Source organism: Cinclus cinclus, chromosome 13 (assembly GCF_963662255.1).
Source record: "Cinclus cinclus chromosome 13, bCinCin1.1, whole genome shotgun sequence".
NCBI classification, from domain to species: Eukaryota; Metazoa; Chordata; class Aves; order Passeriformes; family Cinclidae; genus Cinclus; species Cinclus cinclus.
In genome coordinates, this window is record NC_085058.1 from 5282149 (window position 1) to 5307852 (window position 25704).

Consider the following 25704-nt stretch of genomic DNA (forward strand, 5'->3'; position numbering starts at 1 on the left):
TCAGAATGCTGATAAAGCACTGGAACAATGCCAGGTATTTTAGGAAATGCATTGCTGTTTCCCTGCATCACCAGATGTTACAATATGTTAACTCTGTTTCTGGAATAAAGAGTAATTTTTATTGTAATTCTTTAACTAGGTGTGCTGGTTTTGTACATATGACATTTGGTGAGGAGGAAGGAAGATGCCCACAGAAATTATTTTTCTGGGAGGAGATGCTGGGAGTTTCCTCTGCATCTGACAAAGACCATTGGGGACTGGCAACCTGTTAAACCACTGAGAAAGCTGAACAGAGAGAGAGAGAGAGAGAGAGAGAGAGAGAGAGAGAGAGAGAGAGAGAGAGAGAGAGAGAGAGAGAGAGAGAGAGAGAGAGAGAGAGTGAGAGAGTGAGAGAGTGAGAGAGTGAGAGAGTGAGAGAGTGAGAGAGTGAGAGAGTGAGAGAGTGAGAGAGTGAGAGAGTGAGAGAGTGAGAGAGTGAGAGAGTGAGAGAGTGAGAGAGTGAGAGAGAGAGAGAGAGAGAGAGAGAGAGAGGAGTGATGAAAACCCTTTGCCTCCAGGGAAGAAGACCTCTGTTCCCAAAGATCTCAGAGTTAGGTGAAGGGAGTTTTTGCTTTTGAACTGCTAATCCTTAAAGTGTGGCCCATGAGTTGATACGGCCCATAAACTCAGCTGTGGGAGGGCTGTGAAAATGATGGGAGGGATTTCATGGTTGCAGATTTCCCAGGTGGCTGCTATTGGTGGAACTTGAAACCACAAGAGAACTGTTTCTTGTGGAGAAGTCTCCATAGACTGAGAGCTCCTCTCCCTAAGTAAATTGGAGAAAGACTATTTTAGAGATGGTGACTGATTTGTTTCTGTACCTTGTCAGAGTAAAAGAAAAGAGGAGGTTGGGGCAGGAGTAGTGTTCTGGAGATTTTATTCTAATTCTTATTTCCTTTAGTTTTTATTAACAGAGTTTTCTTTTATATCCTTCAAAATTTGAGCCTGCTTTGCCTTCTTCCTAATCCTATTTCTCAGCAGGAAATGAGTAAATAATTCTAATGGGTGCACTGGCAATTTGGCCAATGCTAAACCCACCGCACTAGGGTGATTCAGTGTTAGACAAAATTCTTTACCTTTCAAATGACAGCTATTGTTGGCACCTTACCTAATACTGCATGTTATCTAAATTCTTTGTTTGAAGGCATATAGCTCTGTTTCCTTTTCCTCTCTAATCTCCTTCAATGACTGATAGGAGTTGTGCCTCATTTTTACCAAGTTGTTATATTGTTCAGAAATACTGATTATTTATTATTTTTAATAAAATCTTTAAAAACGGTGAAACACAGACTTGGACATATTTAAATAAATCAAACGTGCTTTGGCTGAGTCTGTGTGGTACCACAGGACAGACCTATAGTTGACAGAGGATTATTTCCTGATGGAGTTTTGCTGAAGAAAAAATGGCATCAATCCCACTATTCTTTATTGCAAGTCTCCTCTAATGTGTGTGTTTAATAAAATGTGAACATCTGGGCCCATAGTGTAAACTCCATGTGTACCAGCAGTGTAACTCTTCTAAATCAATTTTTATTTGCAAACACCTCACTCAAACAAAACCACACAGAAGTATCTGCTTTGGGGCCATGTGCTACTTTAGTGCTACTTTAGCACTACTTGGGCGTGGGTGAGGGTCCGTAGTGATGCAGAGACCCCAGGCAAATGCAAAGGAGAACCATTTTATTGCAAAAAACAGGCCTTTTTAAGCAGCCCATTATCAGTTACGTAGTTTTAAAGCATAACGAACATAATTCAGCCAACCACCATACACCATGATGTGAACATGTAATGGTTATATAACTTGGTTTTTTGTCCCTAATTCAGCTGAGTCTCTTTCCCATAGTCCTTTTCTACTTAGCTGAAGTAACAGGCCTGAGCCATGATTTTACAAGGCCTTCCTTTTGTAAAGTTTTACTTCTGGGTAACGCGTGGGATTTGAGGAGCTGAAGTATTAGTTTTGTTCCTTCCTCTGTTTCCTGTTCAGTTGCTGTGTTCTTTTTATGGCCACACTGGGATTTCCATGGCATGGCCCCAGGCTTCTGCAGGCAAGCCAGCACTTCTGTGATTATTGATCTCCACTGGAGAGCCAAGGAATGAAATCACAGTTGTCCTGGGGTGACTTTATGATGCTTGTTTCCCCAATTGTCTGTTCTGTTGGTGTTGAATACTGAGTTCTGCAGCTCCAAGGCTGATTCCAGGAGTGAAGGGGGAGAGAAGAGGTGCAGAGTTTGTTTTTTTTTCTGAAAAAGCCCAGAGGAGCAGCAGGAGCTCACAGCTGTGTCCCACCAGGCCTGGCCTGTGACATTTCCCAGCTCTGGAGGGACTGAGAACAGCCTGAGTGAGCCAGGCTGCAACCCACGGGAGGGACTCTGCTGAATTTGTCATCTCTTCAGAGGGGCAAGAGGTTTTGCTGTTTAGTATTGTTCATTTTTGTGCTGGGGAGTGCTTTGCCTGTTAAATAAACAGATTTTTTCCACTTTGAGGAAATCTTTCCCTGAACCAGCTGGGGGAGGGACTGCTTGAATCTGTTTTCTAGGACCTCATTTGGAGGTTTCCTTCCAAATTTGCCCTAAACCAGGACACACAGGAAAATGGAGCTGTGTTTTGGGATAGTTACTTCTAAGATAAGATATGTGGTAATCCAAAGTACAGGAAGACATTTGTCATCTGTGTTGTCAGGAAGCTGTATAGGTTGATTCCCCAGTCTGTTTCTTCCTGACTGTTTCTGGTGCTTTCCCTTGTCCTTGTACCTTGATGTTAACAACTGGAGTGGGTGCTGCAATCAGATGTAAGGCAAGCATTGAGCTGTGAGCAGGGGCAGGTGGGCTCATATGTACTCCACAGACTTGTGATTCTGGTCTTCTCCACAGCAAGAGAGAAGCCCTGCCAAAGGCTTCTGCTACAGCGTTTACTGGCCTTAGTTTAAACAAACTTTTCACACACCTGAGATTCTGGTTGGGTGTCTTTCTAGGTATTTGTGTTCCTGTTGGGTGTCTTGTTGTTTGTTTGTTTTTTTAAGTGAACCAAATCCTTAAACATGCTCCAACAGTAGTACGAAAAATCTTTTCTTCCTTTTTATTAAGCAGTATATGTACATAAAAGCATAAGTTTCTTGTGGTAGAAATATGCCAGTGCTTTTTCTCAATGGTATTTTACTGTATTGCTGACAAATACTAAAATCTGAGGGGGAAAAAAAGGGGGGGGGGGGGGACGCCCAAAAGATTAGCAAATTTCTTCCTCATAGCTGGTGGCAATGCTTTGAATAGTCTTGAGCTCTGAAAGGGATTGCAGTATTTGGGTAGAATTTTGCTCCATAAAAACACTGGTTTCATAGACCTAGACAATCAGTAACTTGGAGGATAAAAGCAATTACCATAAAGAAGGCAGTAGATTTTTGAGAATCTGTCTTTTACAATAAAGTCTTAGGTCAGTTCTTCCAATGCTATCCAAATGGGTGAAGAATGAAACATTATAAAAACCTGATTAAAAAGATCAACTTTTACAAGGTTTGTGTGGGAAGAAAAGAGCCACTTCTGCTATTAAGTGGGAGACCATAATTACACATAATTCATAATTCTGCATAATGTGTCTTAAGGGTAAGTGTGCAAGTGGAGTCCTTGTCTGGCAGTACTGAGCAAGCAACCTCTACCTGTGTGCATGTTCTTTGTGCACATCAGGATGGCCTGTATCTAACTGAAGTCATGTCTAGATCTTGTTTCATTCTTGTTTGCAGAGGCATTTTATAGACATTTGTGCTAATGCTGTTATTTCTGCTTCCTGCTCTAATCAGAGTACATAATTTTGTTCATGCATATGTTCCTAACGAACCTATGTTCATGCATAGGTTCATAAGAATAACGGCATCAACCAAGTAATTAATAATTTCTGATTATGATTGATAAGTTCACATATAATCAGCTTTTTATCCATGGGAATAGCAAATTAGATTTTCCCCTCCATAAATAAAAATTCCTACTCTTCATATGAAATCATGGACAGCTCATAATATAATATTCCATGTAATTTTTATTTCCATAAAAATAGATCAGCACATACTTTTTGTGTCCTATGAATCCTTATCTTAGACTGTTTTGAAAGTAAGCTGCCTTTTCTGTGACTTCATTGATAAATCTCTTGATTGATATGGTCTTTTGTTGATATATTAAGTCAATAATGATTGAACAGCCTTTTAAAAATTATAACAGCAGTTACTAATGAGAACTGTACTACTTCTGGCATACCTGAGATCTGGGGGGAACATAAGTGCAACAGCTATGGCTCTAGATTTTATTCTCAGCTGTGTGACACCTTTGGGCTTTCTGGTTTTGGGGAACATTTTAGCTTCCAGGGCTGGCCTTGTTTATGTTCAGTTGCCCCATCTCCTCCTGGGTGGTGGGAAGTCAAAGATGGCTGGCACTGCTCCTTCTCCCACACTCTACTTCAAGCACAGGTCCCTTGTATTTCTCTAGGAAGCCACACTGCCAGCCCTGTGCTGCCATCGAGCCCCTTCTAGGGACATTATTCCCTGAAAGGGGCCATGTCCATTGCTTTTCTGCTGCTTGTAATGCACATGAGGTGGGGTGTCCTGGAGCAGCTAAGGTACCTAGCTATACCACTAGAGCAGGGCTAAACATTCCCCAACCTTTTATTTTTCATTTTAGAGATAACAGAAGAGTCTTTAGATCTACTAATTGTAATCAGAGCTTGAGTATTTGGCAGTTTTCCCTTACTCCCTGACCAGCTTTATTATTTCTGCCAAGCCACCCCTTCCTTCCCACAGCTTAATTCTTTGCAAGGCTGTACTTGAGACAGCTTGTCCCAACTCTGGAAAATGGACCCATGGATTTCTTCCCACAGATGTAATGAATTCTACAAAATTATTTGTTCTTGTTGGATTGTATTTATGACCTCAAGAGTAAAATTCACTATTTCAGTGCAGACCTGCATTCCTTCCAGAATGGTTTAGTCTTCATTGTGCTGTATGTTCCTCCTCCTTATCTTGCAGGAAGGGGGAATGAGAGATCTGAAACTTTTGTGTGGATAAATCCCAGATACTTTACTTGCTGGAATGTATGGCATAGGAACAGGTATCATTACACATTTTGTGGTCAATTGCTAAGAAAAAAATGTATCCAAAGCAAGGGAGCAGTACAAGTTCTCTTATATCACTCTAGCCTGTGCTCATGAAGGTTGTTGAGGGATTTCTTAAGTGTAGTACATCTTTTTTAATTATGAAGCATGAGCTGAGGCTTCGCTGGGGCATGTATCCTAATTGGAACTTGGTGTTCATTCTTAGGCTTTGCATGACATTCTGCACCCTGCATTGTGAGTAGCTGGCTTTAGAGTTTGTATTTTTCTTTAGGTACCCTTGCAAACATTTGATCATTCAAATAAAGCACAAAACAAGTTCTTTGCCTTTTGAATGCAGTAGGTGTCTGTGAACATGTGTGTGCATGTACATGCCTACCTCATTTACCAAAGAGAAGCAGTTAGTAGGGACCTTGGCAGTTTGGGCAGAGGTGGGTTTGTTTTTGTTTTTGTTTTTTTTTTCTTTTAACATAATGCAGCAGACTTCACTGAGAGTTAAACCCAAGACAAGGTAGGAATTGAGACATACTGCACATCATTTTGTTTCAACTTTGAAGGTTATTGCTAGATAAATAATGTCTAGTGAGGTGAAAGTATATGCATAGGTAAAACTCATAGAGTTGATTTTGGGGATTTTTCTTTACTTTTGAATGAGGCTATTGTCTCAGTACTTGGCAGGGCCAGATCCAGGCACAAGCAAAGGAGGCAGCAGTAATGATGGCAGAATGGGCTCTGGCAAAGCCCTGAAAACCAACCTGGCAGCTGCTGCTGCCAGGAAAGGGAATGAGAATGTATGAAACAGCATCTACTTAAGGAAAAATGGGTCATGTGAACCTTTGCTGGATCCTGTTCACTTTTCTGTGGCAGAAAAAGCCAGATCTGCATGTAATATATGCACTTCATCCTCAGGGCAGCACAGCATAGTTTTCTTATGCTGATAAAAAGCCTGGAGCCAGTTCTGGTGGTTGGTTTGCATTCACTGTATATTCCAAATAAAATGCATTCAATTACTCATTAGCCACTTCACAAATCAAACAGATACTGCTTTAAAAACAACTGTCAGGGGAAACTATTGATGAATAGTGGCAGACACCCATGGATATTTACAGACAGACAAAACAGTTAGACCCACATGAAACGAAGTATGAAAGATTAGCAGAACAACTGAAGTGAAAGTCACCTGTTCCAGCAGAGCAGCAAGTTGTGGGCTCTTATGTGGTGTGCAGACAGAATTGGCAAGGTGCAGAAATGCAGGAGAGTGCTCCAGATGTCAGAGTTGTGGAGAATGCTCTTAGGCTGTTGTGAGCCTTTGTGAAGGGACCTAGAAGCAGCCTGTTCTGAATTGGTGGAGGAAGTGAGGGATAGAGAATCAGTCTATGAATAATCAGTCATTAAAAAGTGTTATTTTTACTTTTCCACAATTCTATCCAGAAGATACTGGAATAATGTCACCAATTGTTGCTGAGTCCAATGAGTAACTTCATCTGGTGGCACACTTCCAACCATTTTTGTCCTCTGAGTTTTCTGAGATGGAATAGTCTTCCCTTGCCCAGAAGCGTAATCTCTTTTGTAGACACTAAACTGGATTTCCATGAAGGAGTCTGGATTGCAGATTCGCCCAAATATCTAGATATAATAGAGGCTTACTTACACCTTATTAGGTGCAGTCCCCTCTGTGACACAAATACTGATGGATTTAGCAGGAATGCTGCCACACCAGGGGCAAAAGGATTTTCCCTTCACTATTACGCATTGAGGAATGATACTGAAGTGTCACAACGTACAGCACTCTGTGTCTAGGGATAACTCATCCATGCAATTAAATGTCAATTCATCTACATGTTGCAATACTCAAAAACCCCTTACTTTGTTAAATGTATTTTTCACAGAGCTTCAGTAACTATTGGCACCTTTAGATTAATTTCCTATTTGTCAGGATTTCTTTGCATTGCCTCTTTCTACCACTCTGACAAAGCTCTGTGTGTCAGATTGTTTTTCTAGGCCCTGATTCAGCAGCCAGAATCAGGATTGAATGTCTCAGCCACAGCAGTGTAGTCAGAGCTGTGACTGTGGCAACAGCGAAAATGAAAAACTGGTTAGGTCTATAGTGGCATCCATTTTCTTGGAGGAAAAACAGTCCAATGGGCAAGGATCAGTTTTCTTAAGGAGCCCATCACCTAAAAAGGCCATTAAGAACCCTGCTGCAATTTTGAAATAGCTCAAGACCTGCTAGTTTGTGTCCTATCTTTGAAAAAGCTATTTTTAAACTGTTTGATCCTACACCTCTTGAAGCTGATGGCACAAATTCTGCTGCAATCTGTGGGGCAGGATTAGGCATTCCCACAGCTCGCTGGTGAGCACTGGCACTATTGCTCTACTGACAGAGAGAAAGAACACAATGAAGTTATGAGGTAGAGCCCTGTTTTGTGGCTAATAGGCACTTAGGATGTTGCTGAGCTAAGGCCATAAGATGAGGTAGTATCTGAACCCTGGCCTGCCAGACATCAGTTGTCTCTCTGTGCAAGCATTTAGGGAATCTTAAAAATGGCTGGCATGGTGCTGAAGCAGCAGCTACATCACAGGTTGAATTGTCCTGTTTTATCAGGTGTTTTTCTAGAGAACTGGGAGTTGTCACCCTCATGACACAGTGAGCTGGGCTTTTCCCTTTCACTGCTCCTGAGGTTGCCAGGATAACCCTGTAGTTAGGCAGTTGCAGTACTGCAGCAAGCAATACTAGACACTACTACTAAGTGTAAGCATCCTGCCTTAGGAATGATTTTGGCATTCCTTCAGTAATATGTAACTGTGCCAATTGGAAATACCACACAAATTAGAAACACAGATTGCACAGAAATGTTTTGTATTCCTTAAGTGTTTAATTCAATTGTATCCTAATACAACTTTACTCTAGCAGTTCTAGTTGAATTTTACTTAGTATTACTTTATGCTCATAGAATTGGAATGGTTTAACTATTTCTTAACCACCTAGGAAGGAAGAAATATCTCTCCTTTAGCAACAGAACAGGCTTTGTAGCTGTGCTTTCCCCTGTCAGTGCAAGCCTTTGCCCTCATGAGCTGGCATTCAAGCTTTGCAGATATCTCAAGCTTTCCTTAGCAAACAGGACTGGAACTTCTTGTGTATCATGCATGTTTAAGGGTAGGAAGGAAGTAGAAAGAAAAAAAAAATTCTCGTTTGACAGGAGACCTAAGTAAAATGACTTAGGAAAAATGTCAGATTTTTCTTCTTCTTGCCTGCGTAAACAGAACTTTTTCTTCATTGTTGACTGCTGCCCAGGAGTAACTAATGAGAAAAGGATTTATAGCTAAGCTTCATGTACAGATTTAGGAAACTGGAATCCATTTTGTAAGTGTTATGATACTCCTATCTTCCACAGTCTTGCTAAGTTAATGCAGTTTTGTGCACTTCTGGTACTCAAACACAGGGAGTTGAAGAGGGAGGAAGAGGGGAAGGCTGTGCAGTGCTGCAGCTACAACGTGGAGTCATCTGTGCCACAGTGGTAACAAGAGATGAGCATGCCCCAAACACACAGCAGAATGGACAGCTGTGCCTTTGCCTAGGAGAGAGTAACGGGACGTCGCTCACAGCTTGGGAATTGGACATGCTTGGTCAGTATCTCTTGGATATGCTTGCAATGGTTATATCTCCTTTCTGTGAGGCAGATACTGGCCTTGTAGGATTGGCCAGGAAAACTCCCCAGAAAATAGAGGTTGGTATTTGCCTTACCACTTTGTAACTACAGAAGAAAGCTTTCTTTCAGAACTCAGTCTCTTCAAGGAATAAAGCCTGTTAGCTGTAAGTAGGAGCAGCCTTTTTGTGTCAAGATTTACAAGATAAAATCATCTTATACTTGATGTTCACCCTTGTTTTCCTCTCTTTTTATGCTTTGCACTTTGGTGAGGCAGATTTCCATTTGTTCAGCTGAAAGGTCTCCAAAGCTGGGCTTGCAATTGTAGTGAGCTAATAAGAGCAACCAGGGGCTTGCATTACCATAGTGCTTTTGTGTTGGTGCACTGCAGGGTACAGGGAAAGTGATTACCAGGTACTGAGATAATGCCACCCTCAGACAGGGGGGCATATGCACAGGTCTTAAGTGAGTGCTTCAAGGGGTATCAGAAAATTAACAACGACGTGTAACAAGGGGTCAATCCAGGATGCAGCCTGCTGGTGGCTGGGCTCGCTACTGCTTTCCTATTTGTAAGATAGGTAGTGTGTTCTCAATGCAGCCATCTTCAATGCTCATTGCTTCGTTTCCCCATCCTACACACCCAGGGTCTATCAGGCCTCCAGTGGGATTCATTTTTCACTTATCCGAGAAAGCCATAAGTCAGATTTCAAGTTAAACCCAGATGGGGAAAAAGTGCTTCTGCCAGTGAAAAAGGGGCAATGAAGGCAAAATGAAAATTCTGTAGTGACTAAGTGCTTGAACAAAATTAAGGTACTTCCAAGTACATGAAGGATTAATATTAATGGGAAAATTGAATTTCAAGATAGCATCCAGCTTTATTGCCCCAGAATTAAAGGAAACTGAAGTAGTGAACATAAATTGTTTAGTCATGATCCAGAAAATAATCTTTAATTTCACCCCAAAGTTTAATTTCAACTCAGGTCTGTGATGTTCCATGTTAGTAACTGGCTTTCTTATTTGAATTTAAGGAAAAGACTAACCCTGTAATACTTGTCATTTTAGGGGTAAAGAAAAGGCTTTGACAGGGCTGTACCCTTGGAATCTCCAGTTACCAGAGCCCTATCCATGCAGACATACACCTGACTCCTGAAGTCTCAAAGGCTATGCTGCTCAGATAGCAAGGAGGGCAAGGCCTAGGGGCTGAAGATCTGGTGGCTTTCTGCACACTCTGATCAGTGGTTGGAATTGACAGCAGCTTGTGAGGGATATTTCCGTGTCTTTTCATTAAGTACTGATGTTCACATTGCAATATTCAGATGGAGGAGGTTGGGTGAAGGTGTGTCCTGGCTAGAAGCTGGGGAAGGGATTTGAGAGAGCTGGCTGTTTGACTAGATGGAGCTGGGGAAATGGTCTGTGCCTGAAGTTAGTACATATTTTGCTGTATATTTTAGTGAGAACTGAACAGTCAAGGGGCTGAATTCAGGAAGGCATGGAATTGCCTTGTGTGGATAGACTTAAGCAGTGCAGACTGTAAAAGTACCTGAGCTGTAAGTGCGAGTCACATAATTCAGATGCTGTTTAAAATGTCATTTCAAGAGACCCTACTGAGTGCTTATTCCCATCATTGAGTGTGTAAGTATATTTTCAACTCTGTCACTGCACACATAGGTCCTTTGTGCTTTGCCTTGCTGAAAACAACTGTAAGCATTTTTCATTGCGCTGTTTTGCTTAGGTCTTATTGAAGGGCAGCAGAATTCCCAATCAGCTTAAATCCCAGTTGGTGTCCAAACCTCCCTGCTGTGCCAGCCAGCTTATCCCACTGCAGGGGAGAACTCCAGGTACAGTCCAACCCATCACAAGATACTTCCCAGTTGCATGAGACTGGAGGTGTGCAACAGCAGTCAGTGCTGGGAAAACAGCTATAAACTGGTCACAGTTTGTAACAGCAAATATATTAGACAAGGAGTGGGGGAAGAAAAGGGAGAGCATAACATTAGATTTTCTATGCATTTTTGACTGTGTAAGGAGTCAGTTACAAATTTATAGTTTTACAAGGAAATTTATGCTGCTTCAGAAAACCTGGTCACAGGGCAACAGGATCTACCAATCCCAAAACTCAAAAGCCATTTTTGGCTCTTGGACAGGTTTTGCAGGTGTTTCTTGTGTGCTTAGACACTGCATCTGCTAAGCAATTCAATGAAGGAATAGTATCCTCCTGCCCAGCATTAACATACAACCCATCCAAGTGGGGAACTATACTAATCACCAGTTCTGGGGGTTTTCATGTAGGATGTTTGGAGGAAGATAATCCCAAACAAAATCCCTCAAGATGGATTTTGTTTATACTCACTAGCTGGAATCATGTCAACAGTGAACAGATCTCAAGTTTTTGTGGGGACTTTAATATTGCTATACACAGAATATTGTGCTACTAGAGCCCTGTTCAACACCTCAAGCAAACCCATGTACTGGGGAGTGTTTCTCTAAGAGGAAGGAGCAATTATTTCAGGGAGCATGGCCAGCTCTGTGTTTCTGCAACAGCAGGTTTCTTTCCCCTATGATAACTCAGAACTGGGTTTTTCACATCAAGCAGTAGAAAGCTGTGATTTTTACCTGCATTTCTACAGCTGACTGGTCAAAAGAAGTTACAAGTAAGCTCACACACATCAGTGCTTTTGAGAAAGTTATGCCTCATTATTGAGAAAGTCAAGGATTGACTTAGAGTCAGCGAGTTGAAAAATCATGTAGATGATGCAGTGTATATCTTTATTTCCCTCACTTTAAAATGAGGCATTCAAGACAGAGCAGTGAGATCTTACCATCTTGCCTTTTGGCATATTTTTGGTGCATTAATTGCTTTATAATTTCTTATTCTATTAATTGGTTTATAAAATTTCCAGTTCCTTGGTTTGCTGTGTGAATTTTGTTAAAATCAGGAGAAGGTTAAAAAAAATACGTAAAGACAAACAGATGTGGTCGTGGGCCTGAATAATTCTGGGGACTCTAAACACATTACATGTCTATTGTTTCACTGACAAAACTTAGGTAAAACATTGATTGACTATGATCTTAAGCTTTCTTCTGAGTTTGCTACATGTCCTGATATCCTGCAGAAAATTAAAGCATCTGGGGAAAAAAAAAAATCCCTCTTCTCTTTTACTCTGAATTTGCAAAAATGGAAATCAACAGCTGTTTCAGAGCCAAAAATAAACAAAAAACATGTAGCAGGTGGTACCATGCATGTATATCTAATTGCAATCTAACAATCTGTGAACCAGCTACGAAATAGTGAGGAGTGAGATCATAATTTGGGAAGAGAAGGGGAGCAAAGACAATGGGAAAGCAAGAGAAATAGTTTTGGCTCAGGAAATTACTATCTTTATAGAGGATAGAAATGAGTGTAACTAAGAGCAGTGAGTTGTGATATCCTCTTGTTTTTGAAATATTGTCCTCTTGACTCATCACTGTCTAGAGAAACTGGCTATAGATGCCAGGAATGGTGGGGAAACTATGGCATGTCTCTTTTGTGGCTCAGCATATATAAACCTGATGGACTTTGTCAGGTGAGATGCAGCTCTCAGTTCTGAGGCTCACATGGAGCAGTTGCATGTCTGCTTCTGGGCTCCCTTCGTAGACTCTGGTTGTGTCTGCTCACACCTATGCTTTGAAGGATCAGTTATGTGAACAGCCCTTTTCATTTCCTCATGAAGGAGCTTTCTTAAAGCACGGGTTTTCTATGGTGTGGATCTCAAGTGCTCAGTGAAAATGATGTTCTTCACAGAAAGACTAATGGGGGTAACTCTGGAGTCACAATTGCTAAGCTGGGTCGAAGGGAGCATGGCATATATTTGACACATGATTCTCTTCTCAGTTGTGCAGTGGAAGTCTGAAGTCAGCAGAATTACACAGAAGTGAAGCCAGCATGACTGAGAGGAGGGAGCATGAGCCCATTCCCAGCTGCTTTCTCTCCAGAGGTCTAATGATGATTTATTTTAATGCTGTTTTTCACCGACACCCCCCACAAGGTATAAATTGTTTGCATATTCTGTGATCAGATCAATCTTCCATCTTTTTGTCAGCCATTCACTGATAGTAATACTCAGTCAATTCTTTCTTTTAATGCTATCTTACCGTAGAAATAAACCATAAAGGATTTCTTTGCCTGAAGGACATGTGCTACTAACTTAAACTGATTCAGGAAATGCTTTTCCAGAATTTCACTGGGCAGCACACTGAAGGCAGTTTGAAAAAAATATTTAAAATTGAAGTATTCATCTAATAGCACAAGCCCAAGAGTCCTTTTTTCCTTTGTCTGGCACTTCTTTCAATGGGTGAAATGTAGTCCTGCATAGTACCAGTAAGATCACGTACCTCTGAAGCCATCCTTGAAGGGCTTCTATCAGTGTGTCATAGCAGCTCTCTGTTACCTGAGCAATACTTCAAAAATGAGAAGAAAAATCTACAAACCTGTAGCTTATTTTGCAAGTTTCCTTTAGAAAACTTGATCAAGTCCAAGGTCACTAAGTTTCCTCAACTTCTAAAGGGCTTTGACTTAGATCTAATCACAAACAGATGAGATCTGAATTATATTCTTAGAGGAGAGCAAATTGTTTACAGGTGAAGTTGGGCTGTTGTTGATGACTTTTAGTCTGCCTAAAGACTGTCCAGCTAGTCTGCCAAATGAGCTGATCTTTGAATGGACAACAAGGGCTAAATATGTGGGGGGGCTGAAGCTCCTCTGGCCTTATTACCCCTTTAATTGCTTTTGGACTTAATCATCTTAAAGATCTTTTCCATCAAGATCATCTGTCATTCAATGAATCACAGTCTTCATTGCTTTAGGAAAGTTGCTGAGCAGTAAATTGCCAAGTGTAATATTTTAATTAGCTAAGTTCTTCCCAATTTCCAATTAAGAGCAAACAGCAGAGAGTAAGGGTGCTGCTGCCATGGAGTTCAGTATTAGGAATAATCAAAGCCAGGGTACCGAGCTTATTAGTTTGTTGGGGGTTGTTTTTTCCTTTTCTCTCGGTCTGTGGAATTTTTTCCCATTGACGTGCTAAGAAGCACCGATGGCTAGCGGCCGGGGGGAGACTCCCTGTTCGTTTTTTCGGAGGTTCTCTCGCAGGGTGAGGGGAACCGGGGCAATCCCGTGAGATCAGAGGCAGGTAAAGGAGGGTGGGAGGGCAGTCAGCCTCCGGCATCGCTCGCTCTAGGCTCTGGGAGGGGGAAGGTCGCTGGAAAAGCTCGGCCGCCACCGCAGCGCCGGGAGCCGCCTCTTGTGGCGTTGGAGCCCGCACCCCTGCTAGCACGCTCTCCGCCTTCGGCCCGCCAGCTCCCGGCGTCCCGTTGCTCCGAGGATTCGTGAGCGGCCTCTCCTCCGGCCCGTCGTTCCCGTGTGGGCCGCAGCCTCCATCAGCCCCAGCGCCCCGCGGGCTGGGCCCGTGCGCCGCTCCCGAGCAGGGTCCCAGGGCCCGAGCTCCTGCGCTCCATCCACGCTGCCGCTCCAGCGGGAGCCTGCGGGATGGCAGAGAGGGGCTGAGGCAGGGTTCCGACTTCAGGCTCGCTTCAGGGAGTGAAAGCATGAGGAAGCCGAACAATAAAGGGTTTCATTTTGTCCTCCCCGCTTAAGCAAAGCTCCTCACCATGAAACAATTTTTACCAAGTGCCCGAGAATCTGTTAAAGCCACATGAGCCTATTTCTGCTTTTCCGATGGGAATATTGTGTGTGACGGCAATAACTGAATATTATTTTTCTTTTTACAGTAATATCTGGTCATATGCCTAAACTCTGTGTTTGGTAGCAGTGGTTAAACAGTTTTTCTCATGCCTATGGATTCCTGAGTTGCCAGGAGCTTTGTCAAGGGAAATCCTTGCATTTCTTCCACTCTTCTTGCTTGCTGCTGTGAGCCAGTGTTGTTTGTTCTCCAAGCACTTTTAGCCTAATTTGCTACAAATCTCTGGTTGTAAACCATTAATAGCACGTTTAACATGGGCGTTCTGGGATTTGATCCACAACACACCCCAGAGCTGATGCTTTATCCCAGGATATAATTATAGTAACTTGTGACTTTTCTTCTAATTTTCCTTTAAGTGAAATTTCTGACAATCCATTTCCTCATGATAACAAAACTGTCACTGTCTGCTCTTTCACCCTTTCTGCTCCCATAGACCGAGACCAACACGTCCACAAAATCCTGAGCCTTTTCCCAAAGCTGCCTGAAGTATTCAAATTGATTCCTGTAATCAGATCCCTCTTACCAGTATCAGGTTAATTAATGTTTTTTTTTTTTTTTTGCCCCACCACTGATAACCCAAGGGATTGTTGTTCTTCAAAGGTTTTTTGGGCATGAGGCGCTCTCAGATAAGGGATGTAATCATAAATCGTCTGTATAAAGCTTTGCAGAGTCAGGGCCATAGCAGGCCCTGTTTTGTAAAGGGAAAGAAAAAGTGGAATGCTATCCCATTTCTGGAAATACTCCTGCAGAAACACAACCTAGAGGACAGAAAGCCACAGTCTAAAAATGTGGACATTTTAGAAAACAAACTGTCCTTTTGTACACAGAAATGCTGAAGACAGTCTAAGGGTGAAGAGTCTAGCTTTGAGCTTTGTTTTGAAGGTTGAACTTCATTGTACCAAAAGCAACATCTCTCTCTTAATGAAATGCTTCTGGTTAGTGAAACTACTCTGAAGTGTATTCCACTGAAAGGTATTAACTCTCATGACTACATGTCCTACCCATCAAGATATTGTGGCAAATTCCAGCAATGTGGTGTGCCACTCTAAGCTGTAAGAAATGTTCAACTAAAATTTCCTCTTCAGGGGAAAAAAAGTTACTCTTCAGTTATTAATGAGGTTTTGTGGTTTTTTAAAAATATTTAATTTGCAGTGATAGGTGAAGCTTCCTGGAGTAGCTTGTAGTCTTAACTTGCTGCTAAGCAGGAGTATTTCCCAGTCAAATCTGAAGTTAGAGTGTAGATGAAAGCTGCTATAAATAACTAGAGATTCACTGTGTGTCATCTGGAGAGGAGGAAGTCATCTGGAGGTTGCTGTTCTTTATGTATTTTGCACACTTTTCCATGAGCAGCATTAGAATCCCTCTATGAGGCAGCTCCTGCAGCAGAATTCCCCAACCTGGTTCTTGATCTACCTCCCACTGGGAATGGGGCTGGGGTCAAGGGAGGAAGGACAGAATCTCCACACACAACTCCTTGGAGCTGGGCTCTGCTTATGGGCTCTCACAACCCATCACAGTATGACTGCATGGCCTGCAGGCAACTGCACTTGCTGTTAGGGCAGAGCTCAGAAACTCTCCTCCTGCAGTGACATCTCAGTCTTTGTAGCTCATGGCATGGAAAATGATGGGAAGAGGTGTTTGCCAACACACCTGTTTTTGAAGTGCTAAACACTCCCAGTCAAGATCCAGCATGTTTTGATGAGGTGAATTATCCATTTTGAAATGTCCTTGGCTTGCTGCCTTGTTCCTTCTCATGAGCCTTGTGTGTACCAGCAGGTTGCTGCTTCAAGACAGACATGTCATCTGTACGTGCAGGACACACTGCAGCCAGCCAGGAAGTGCTGAGAACATGGATCTCAGGAGCATTACAGAGAGATCCTTCCTCTGTTTTTCAGTTTAAGGTTGTTTTTGACCTGTGCTCTTTGGAGAAGGACTCTGGTGGGTGTGACTGGACAGGGAGGAAGGTTATTAAGAGCTACTTGTTTAATAAAATCTGCCAGTAAGTGTTTTGCAGTGCATAGATCAACCCTGCCATACTTTTGGAAATCATTATCACCTTTTACAAGTTTCTGCATAACTATTTATATAGTTAATTATTATTATTATATGGAATATTATATGGCACATTTGTAGAGGAAACGCTCAGTATTATTTGTGCAAATCATGGGACACACCATGTGTCTAACTTGACAGCTTTGTGTCTTGAAGGAAGATGGCAAGCAGGGAAACCCTGGAAGTTATTCTTTCAAAGAAAAACGACTGACTTGGTAATACCTGGTTAAAGTGCTAGTAGTAGGTAATTACCTATTAGCTGACTCATATAGTCTTCCTTTGAGGCATAAAATGATGTCTAAAATTATTAAAAAAATCAACACGTAGATCCATAGCTTTTCTCTAATTTGACTTTTTAAAATGGATGTAAAATATACATTCTTTGCATGGATAAACACAGATTTAGCTTTCCTAATACATAGTCCTGGCACAACAGTCCTCTCTTCAACCTTGATAGAAGTGATCCTTGTTGATTTTAAGGTTTGTGGAGACTTTTTTGTTTTGTTTCTTTTTATAAAGGCTCATTTTTATTTGGAAACAAAAATTATTTTTAGCATATTTAAATTTACTTTGACCACAAACAAGATGGAGAGAATAGTTTTTCTCTCAGTATGTGTGATTTACCTTGCAGGTGTCAATGTAACTTTATGTGGGATTAATTAATTTAGGTTACATGAGAATGACCATTGAATTAGACTACATTTGACATGGGACCAAACTGCAGAAAATATTCTTCTGTCGAGGCTACTAGAATAGACATGGTTCCACGAAGGGTTTATTTATGCTTTTGTGTCTAAGTAGGGAATTTGAAATGAATGTAGCTGAGGAGCAGCTGAGGACACTGCCTGAGTGGAAGAAAAGGAGGCTGAGGGGCAACCTAATTGCTCTCTACAGCTTCCTGATGAAGGGAGGCAGAGAGGAAGGTGCTGAGCTCTTCTGGGATCCAGTGACTAGATGTGTGGCAGTGATTCAAAGCTGGGTCAGGATGGTTTTAGACTGGATGTTAGAAAGCATTTCTTTACCAAGGGGGTGGTCAGACACTGGAACTGGCTTTCTAGACAGGTGGTCAATGCCCTAATGCTGTCAATGTTTTAAGAGGCATTGGGACAAGGCCCTTAATAACACGCTGTTAACTTTTGGGGAGCCCTGGATTGGTCTGGACTTAGATGATTGTTGTAGGTCCCTTTCAACTAAAATAGCCTGGTCTATAAATTATAAAGTTGTACTGCCTGATTTAATTTCTGTTTTTACTCTGAGGAAAATACCAGTGGTAATTCTCACATTTCATTAGTGAGGATATATCCTGCTACAAGGCACAGCACAGTAACTCTACAAAGCCATGACATAATTGGAGCTCATTACTGCTGTAACACAAGTACATCTCTGTGAGAAGACCTAATCAGTTTGGTGGACGTTTTTTCCTGAGAATCCTAAAAGGCAGTTATCTGGCCCTAGTGGGAGAGACCTGCCCTGAAATTGAGCTGTTTGACACAGTAGTAAGTTTATCTTCCACAACAGAAGAGTGACCTGAACAAGGCAGCCTAGGGGCAGTTCTGCTTTCACCAGATCACAGAATTCTTGAAAAAAACATGGAGTCTGTAATACAGAGCTGCGACAGTGGGAAATGTCATGGGAATTTTTAGGTTTTCATCACTTTCAGCCCTATAAGATTTCAATGAAACATCCACTAACAATGCAATTTATACAGCAGTCCCTTGGATATGCATTTCTTCTGTCTTGCTATAATCCCGCCCAAACTCTGCACCTCTGCCACTGCCATGGGTTCAAGAATGTGAATTAAAGGCACTTGCAGAGTATTCTATGGAATGTAAATCTTTTAGAGGAAATGCAATTCCCATTCTTTGTGTCTGCATCTGCGTGACTTGGCTGTGACCTTACATCTGGCCTCTCAGTGAGCACATGTCCAGCAAAAAAATTATCTTCCTGACTGGACATCCTTTAGCTGTATTGGCAATATTAGTTCCCTGAAGGAAGATCAGACACTTTTGTGTTTCAGAATGGTGGCCATACACAGGGGTACCAGCAGCCTCCTTTTGAGTACCTGAACCCTTTTCCCCTTTGAGGTTTAAGATTTATCACTGAAAGGCAGCAGTTTGCCAAGCCTTGGCTGAGAGTCCCATGTGCCTTCAAAGTTGTTGCTGTGTAACACAGCTCAAAAATCCTTGCTTTTTTTTTTCCCAGAAGCAAGCAGTCTTTCTGCCTACTGTATTTCTTTCTTCTTCTTTTTTTTTTTTAATAAATAATCTCACTTTATTTTATCTTCCTCTGTCAAACCAATTCCAGTCATTAGGATCCTTTCCATCAGCATACCTAAATTACCCAGGCTGTATAGTAAACTTTCTGGTCCTGGGAAATCTGCTCCACTTTGCTGTTGAATTTTTATCCTGATTCCCTGTAGAAAATTACTTTTTTGAGAAACTGGCAGAGTCTGAGTGGAATTAGGAACAGCATACCTGTCTTGGACTTTTGCATGGTAATTCTCAGCCTCATAGTAACAGGACTATGTAATATGCTATCAAGAATGAATTCCTCAGTGCATACCTTTAGATTTTTACAGTTCACACTGCTGTGACACAAGGTACTTGAGGTACTTGGCATAAAGTCCCCAGTTGCCTGAAGGGCCCTGCAGTTCCTGAGCTCTTGCTGCCAGCACTTGGGTGTCTGTTCATTCATTTGTTCATTTAAAGGAGCATGGACATTTCTTGTAAAGCTATGCAGAAACTTGTCTTCGCTGATGAGATAAAATATGAGGTACTCTGATACAAAAAAGAAAGTCCATGTTGTCAGATTAGTTTTGTTGAACCTCTGTTACTACTTTGTATTGCTATGAAAATAATGCAGAATGATTTGGCCATTGATTTAAGCCAGAAATGGTGAGCAGTCTCCTAATAGATATCTTTGACATTTGTCAAAGTGACAGGAAGAAATTATTATGCTATACAATGTGCTATATCTGTTCATGATACCAATCTCTAACAAAAATAAATGCGTCTAAGTGCCTCTCAGTTGATTGAAGTCTTCCTTCAAGAAGCTACAACTGAGTTACTGCTGCATTCTTTAGCAAAATAAAGCTGAACTAGGTTCTCCATTCTCACAAAAGCTTGCGGAAATTTCGAATATTTTAGGTAATATAATGTGCAGCCATTGCTGTTGCTTTAAGAATGGTGAGCTGTTATGTGCTGTCTCATCCAAGACTGGCATTCACTTTTCCCCCTTTCACAGCAGAACCAGAAGGTTTTGGGGTTTTATCTTTCCAGTCATTTAGATGGGGCAGGGAGTGTTTTCCCCTCCCCTGGTGCACATCCTCCAAGGGCTGTCAGCTCCTGCAGCTCTCCTACCTCTCTATCCCCTGTAAACCACTTGAAAGGGTTCTCCTTGCAGTTCCAGGCCCTCGAACCAGTCAGCTTCAGCCACGTTCTGGATTCTCATGTATTAATTACCCCGGACTTCCCTGGCCTCCCGCCGAGGCAGGGCTGGCAGGGGCTGCCCAGAGGGGACGGACCTTTCCTGAGCCGGGCCACTGTCCCCAGTGAAGTCCGAGCGGCAGGAGACAAATAATATCAATAATACATGAAGGAAAACTCGCGACTTCCTCCTGTGTTGGTAGGAGATTCCATTTTTTTACAGCCCCTGCCCAGATCCCAGGGTCTCACCGGTTGTTGGTACAAGGGTTGTAATAAAGACTTGCCACAGATTACATCCGGTTTAAAAGTGAATTATTGTAGTTACATTTTTTATAGCAACAGGAAGTCTTGTTGGCAGCGTATTTTAATTATGTTCTGAAGCTAATCAAGGAAAGACAATCTGCTCTGAACACAGGAAGCTGCATATACACATTTGAGTGCCTATTTCCACGGGGCAGGTACAAGTGCTTAAGTGTTGCTGGACTCCCAGCACATGAGCAATCTGTTAAATATCTATAAAGGGCAGGGTTTCTTAGGAAGGGGAGGATCCATCACCCCGTGTAAGGCGTACGGTTCCTCTTTACAGTCACCGGAGGGAGACAGGCAAGTGTGATCAAGAGATTCTGATCACCTCTGGGAAAGCCCTGACTCTTTTCCCTGAAGGTAGAGGAAGAGTAAAGAGACTGAAGAGAAATCACATACCTGTAACAGGGTAGCTATTTTGTTTCATCACTGCCCGATGCCAGCTTTGAACTTAGTACACCTGAGGCTGGTTGCCGTGATTGCTGTATATGAACAACTTCTGTGATCTGTTACTGAAGGTAATAAGGTTTCCACTAAAAAGCACCATTTCCTCAATTTCGCTCCGTGTTTAGAGTTATTTTTTTCCTTTGGTATTAATGGCTGAGGTGCATATATCCAAACAAGCTCAGTTACTCTCTGGAAGTGGATTTGAATATGGTTTGAACACGGTTTGAATAACAGCTATAAGATGCACATACTGCTTCCTGAAAGAGAGTGTGCCAGCTTCTCCAGTAACTCCTCTTACTATGCTGCTGTAAAGTCTCATTGGCTGGGGAAAGCACTAACCCGCTCCAGAAGCTTCTAAATTATATTGGAGATTATTTGAAGCACACCCGTATCAAGTAAGTTCATCTAAGTAAACCTATGCGAGCTCCTACAACTGAAATGTCACTGGGATGTTTGGGGTGTCTTGAATGTTTTTACGAAGCAAAAAGAATTTTCTGATTTTAATCACTAGGAGATTATTATGCAAAGGAAGTTTAAGTGGTATAAAACAAACAGGAGAGAGGCAGGGCTTAAACCCAGAACACATATGTACCCAACTAAATCTTTCAGCAGGTTCTAAATGTTTCCTACCCCAGTTGCCCACGGGATTTGTTTTCTCTGAGCACATCTCATCTATTTCAAGCACTCTGCAAACATGCACTTTAGCTCTTCAGTGGAAAAGGGGAAGAAGAATGTTATTTGTCTACTATCCCTGTGTTACAGACTTTAACTGAGTATTTAACCAACCAGTTTTGGCAGGCCTTCCTTGACTTTGCATTAAAGATTCCTACTTGCAGCTTGCAGAATAATTTTGCTACTCTAAAACCAGAGTTTGCAGAGGCCGGTTCAGGCTCTGCTACGTTGGTGAGGAAGTTCATGGATCCCACCTGGCTTTGTGCAGGGTCTGTTAAGCGTCACGCCTGCTTGACTTGCTGCTTTTCAAGGTGGCTTGCCAAAGCATTTTGTGCCTCGACTTTCTCCTCACTGCGTCTGCATTCCCTTTTCAGTTGTTGCTCAGTATCAGTGATAAGAATGCTTTGTCGGGGTTCCGCCGTCTCGTGTTTTTTGTGAGTAAGGAGGGGGTGGACGCACATTCAGATGTAGAAGCGCGACAAAGTTCTTTACAAACGAGCTTGAAAACCGCAATCCCCGCTTCCTACTGCTCTAACGCTGGAAAGCTGCCATGATCTCCAGGAAACAACGTCGTCCTGGGCTCGTTAGTTATCTCGAAACACCTCGGGATGCCTCTGTAAATAGGTATTAATCAAAAAGAAACTGGACGCAGGGGAAAGACGAGGGGGCTGCCCCGTCCCCCGCTTTCGCAGGCGAGTGCCAAGCGCCGGGAGCATCTGGCGCTCCGCGGGGGCGAAAGGAGACGGTCAGAAAGCGCTTTCCCGTGAGAGGCCCCTTTGGCAAGTCCCTCCTTCCCCCCCCTCCCTTCCCTCCCTCCCCGCCGCTCCAGGCACGGCCCCGGTGCCCAGCAGCTCCTGCCGGGCAGCTGCGGCTCCGCACGGCAGCGGGAGGTGCGGGGGCAGCCCCGGCCCTTCCCTCGGGCCGGGAGGCGCCCGGCACGGCTACAAAAGGGCTCTGCGCCCCGGGCGGAGCTGCTGAGGCTGAGCCCGGGCTGCTGGCGAGAGCAAGGCTGGCGCTTGGCAAGGTGCGTCCTCTGCTAAGGGCGAATCGCGGTAGGGGTTATGCGAGAGGGGCGTTTTCCTCGATGCTCTTTTCTCTCTCTTTAGCGGTTTCGTTCCGTTCTTGTACCGTTTGACTCTGCTGCCTAGTGTGCTGGGTAGGGGCTGTTTTGAGCATGGGGATTGATTGAATGGGCTTCTGCCGGTCCTGCCTTGAATAGCCCTCTCTGTGCTTTGCTTGGCGGTACTGTGTCCAAGAAGGGTACGTGAACTTTTTCCTCTCTGTGTGTCTGCAGGTGGATTTGTCCTTTAAATTCTCCCCTCTCAGGACCTCCTGCGCAGCGACAGTGATGTGGTTCTTGGAAAAGTTCAAAGTGTCGCATGAAAATGGAAACCTCCCCAGCTCTTCCTTCCTGGGACTGCCACAAGGCCGAAATCTGCCAGAAAAAGCCCGACTGAGGGCTGCTGCTTTTCCAAATGTGATCACTCCTGACAGAATCCCTGAATTCTGTATTCCCCCCCGGCTGACCAGCTCTGGCTCCATTAAAAGCAGTGGCTTCCACCAGGATCACAGTTCAGTGGATGCAGCTCTTACTTCTGATTATAGCCCTTTCCCACATCTCATTCAGGTGGAAAGTGTTGAAGAGGAGATTGCAGCTCCGGAGGAAGAAAGCACCAATGCAGACCCACAGTCCCAGGCAGCGCTCTCCCTGCCCCACTTTCCCAGAGCCCCCACTTCCTATGGCTTCTGCACTTTGCTGGAGAGTCCCCACACCAGGAGAAAGGAGTCTATCTTCCACGGTGATCCACGCGGTGCTCTACCCAGCCTGAAGCTGTCTCGATCCAGGGCTAACACCTTCAGTGGCAAGGGGAGTATGTCTAATCCCATTGCTATCAGCTTTTCTTCTGTGAGACTGCCACCCAAGCATCTCTCTCTGCACAGGCAAGGCGCCTGTGACAGTGACACTGCCTCTTCCAGTGATTCTTCACCTTTCAGTTCTCCCCTTCTCAGCAGGTCACCGCCCAGACCCTGCTCCCTGATCAAAGCACAGAGTCAGGAGGGATTGCTCTGCAGAGCACTGGAAGACAAGAGCAAATGCAGAATGCCCAGGAACAATTCTCTCTCTACAGAGGAGAGCAGCTCCACTGATAACAGCCCCAGTGCCACCAGGAGGGCCTCCGAGGGGCTGCTCAGCATACGGAGCTTTAGCAGGTCCTGTTCTCCCATGTTTCCAGTGGACCTGACTTGTAGTCGTGACAGACTGGTGGGAGACAGTACTGTGGTGATGGACAAGGGAGGTGTGTTAAGGCTGTCAGCTGAATACTGCTCAGAGAATGAAAGGCTGCGGATCCGCCTGATCAGTGCAGAGGGTTTATATGATGATTCTGTAGAGCCCAAAAACATAAACTGCTGTATCTCCTTCTCCCTGGTGCCAGGGAAAACTCAGAAGCAGAGAAGCACAGTTATAAAGAGAAGCAGAAATCCCATCTTCAATGAGGACTTCTTTTTTGATGGCATTGCAGAAGAAGAGCTGTACAGCCTCTCTGTCAGGATGAAAGCAACAAATAAAGGGTGCAGTATGAAACGGGATTATACCTTAGGAGAACGGGAATTGTCTTTATTGAGTATGTTGTCAGTGTAGTGCTTCAAATATTCAAACAAATTGTCCTCTGAAAGTTTCCTACTAAATAAAGTTTTAGGTTGCCTTTTGCATTGTTTTTTTTGTTTGTTTGTTTTTTTAAGAATACTTAAAAGCACTGTCTTGCTTGGTTTTAATGTCATGCTCTTGTGCCTTGTTTTGCTGTTTAACACTTGAAACTCTGAGATCTTAGGTGTTAAAATGTGGCTGTGGAGCAGACCTCTGCCTGTAGAGTAGGATAGGAGAGAGAAGGGCTAGCTTGTTTCTGGGATAAAGGATTAGGCTGTTACCAAGTAAAGGCTGTTCTTGTTTATGGCTTTCAGACCATAAACTTGAGGTGGAAGTGTTTTCCACTCTCCCTGGTCCCTATAAGTGAGTAACAGTTTGTGCACACAGTACACTCTGAACTCCATTGGAGCTCCTTGGTACAACATCAGTTCAATGGACCATTTTGACACCACTCATTTGCACAAACAAATGTTTTAATGAGCCCTGTATTCGGAGGGAGAATAAGGCCTTTTACAACAGGTGGATTTGGATTCCCAAAAATGGTGTAAGTTTGTGTTGAGGATGACAAGATTTTAGCTTCTGAGCAGCAGCTAAAAGCCACTGGAGGCAGGGGTCTCTTTACACAGACCTACAGTATCAACACTTGAACAGCCTGGGTGAGGTTTCAGCAGGGTCAGCATCTTCTTTTACCTTCCCTTTCCATGGGAAAGGTTCCACAGCCCACAGAATCAAGTTGCCAGGTAATTTTGTTTTGATCAGGAATGTACCTGTGAGCTACAGCCCTCAGCAATTCAGCTATTGACTCCTTTCTGAAGCTGAAGCAGATAAGATATCAGTGCAGCAAGGGCAAAGGACAGCATGGGATCTGGCATTGATTTTTCTGCTTCAGCTAGTGACTTGATGCATACCTTGCTCAAGTCATTGTCATGCAATTATTATAATCAATCTGTCCTGTCTCCAAGCAGGAGTGGCTGAAGCACTTGCTTCAGTGCCAGGGGAAACACAAAGGTGCAGAACTCCTGCATGCTTGAGATCATCTTCTTTTTTTAAGTGAGGTTTACTTAAAGGGGCTGGGTAAAATGGATTAATTAGTGTGTAATGAGGCAAAGTGTCTTGAAAATCCAGGTCTGTTGCTGCCTCCCTTGATTAAGTTACAGTCTTCATTATGTGTGAAGGTAGATAAGCCTTAATGCAGGGGCACTCCATGCAGGCAAGGGGCAGAGAAAACAAAGGTTTACTTTTGTTTTCCCTTTGAGGCTGTAGAAATAGGGCCTTGCTAGAGCCAAAATCAAATCTTAAAAGGTATTCCACAAAGATTTTAGCAGAATCTCCCTCTGGCCTATTCTGGCAAGAGTCTAGCTGTCTGCAAATCATGGGACTGCTCAGAGGGAGACTGTGGTATGCCTCGGCCAATGAATAATTTGATTTAGTTTCAGATGGAAATAGTCCAGGAAGGACAGAAAATTCCTTCTGATAGCAGAAAAAGCCCAAAGGATGTTAATTGTGACCACAAGTGCTCAGAAATGCCAATTGTTAGTCCTTGATCCAACTCACATGAAATGCTTGTAAAAACAGAATCCTTGTACAAAGGACAACTCACACAGGTGAATGGCTGGGTGTAGTCCCAGTAGACAGCTGAAATAAAATGG

The 25704-nt window shown here is 43.1% G+C and overlaps 1 protein-coding gene across 1 annotated transcript; it reads left to right on the top strand.

Annotated features, from left to right (window-relative positions):
- The first annotated feature begins 2049 nt into the window (after positions 1-2049).
- LOC134049308 (C2 calcium-dependent domain-containing protein 4C-like) lies at positions 2050-24049 on the top strand. The gene is made up of 4 exons (XM_062501633.1): positions 2050-2143; positions 13166-13196; positions 18270-18295; positions 22703-24049. Exon 4 carries the CDS (start codon positions 22757-22759, stop codon positions 24047-24049), a length of 1293 nt encoding a protein of 430 aa, XP_062357617.1. The 5' UTR covers positions 2050-2143; positions 13166-13196; positions 18270-18295; positions 22703-22756.
- The last annotated feature ends 1655 nt before the right edge of the window (positions 24050-25704 follow it).

Excerpts from the sequence above, each read along its gene's own strand:
- LOC134049308 (XM_062501633.1), top strand. The coding sequence starts at position 22,757 with ATGTGGTTCTTGGAAAAGTTCAAAGTGTCGCATGAAAATGGAAACCTC.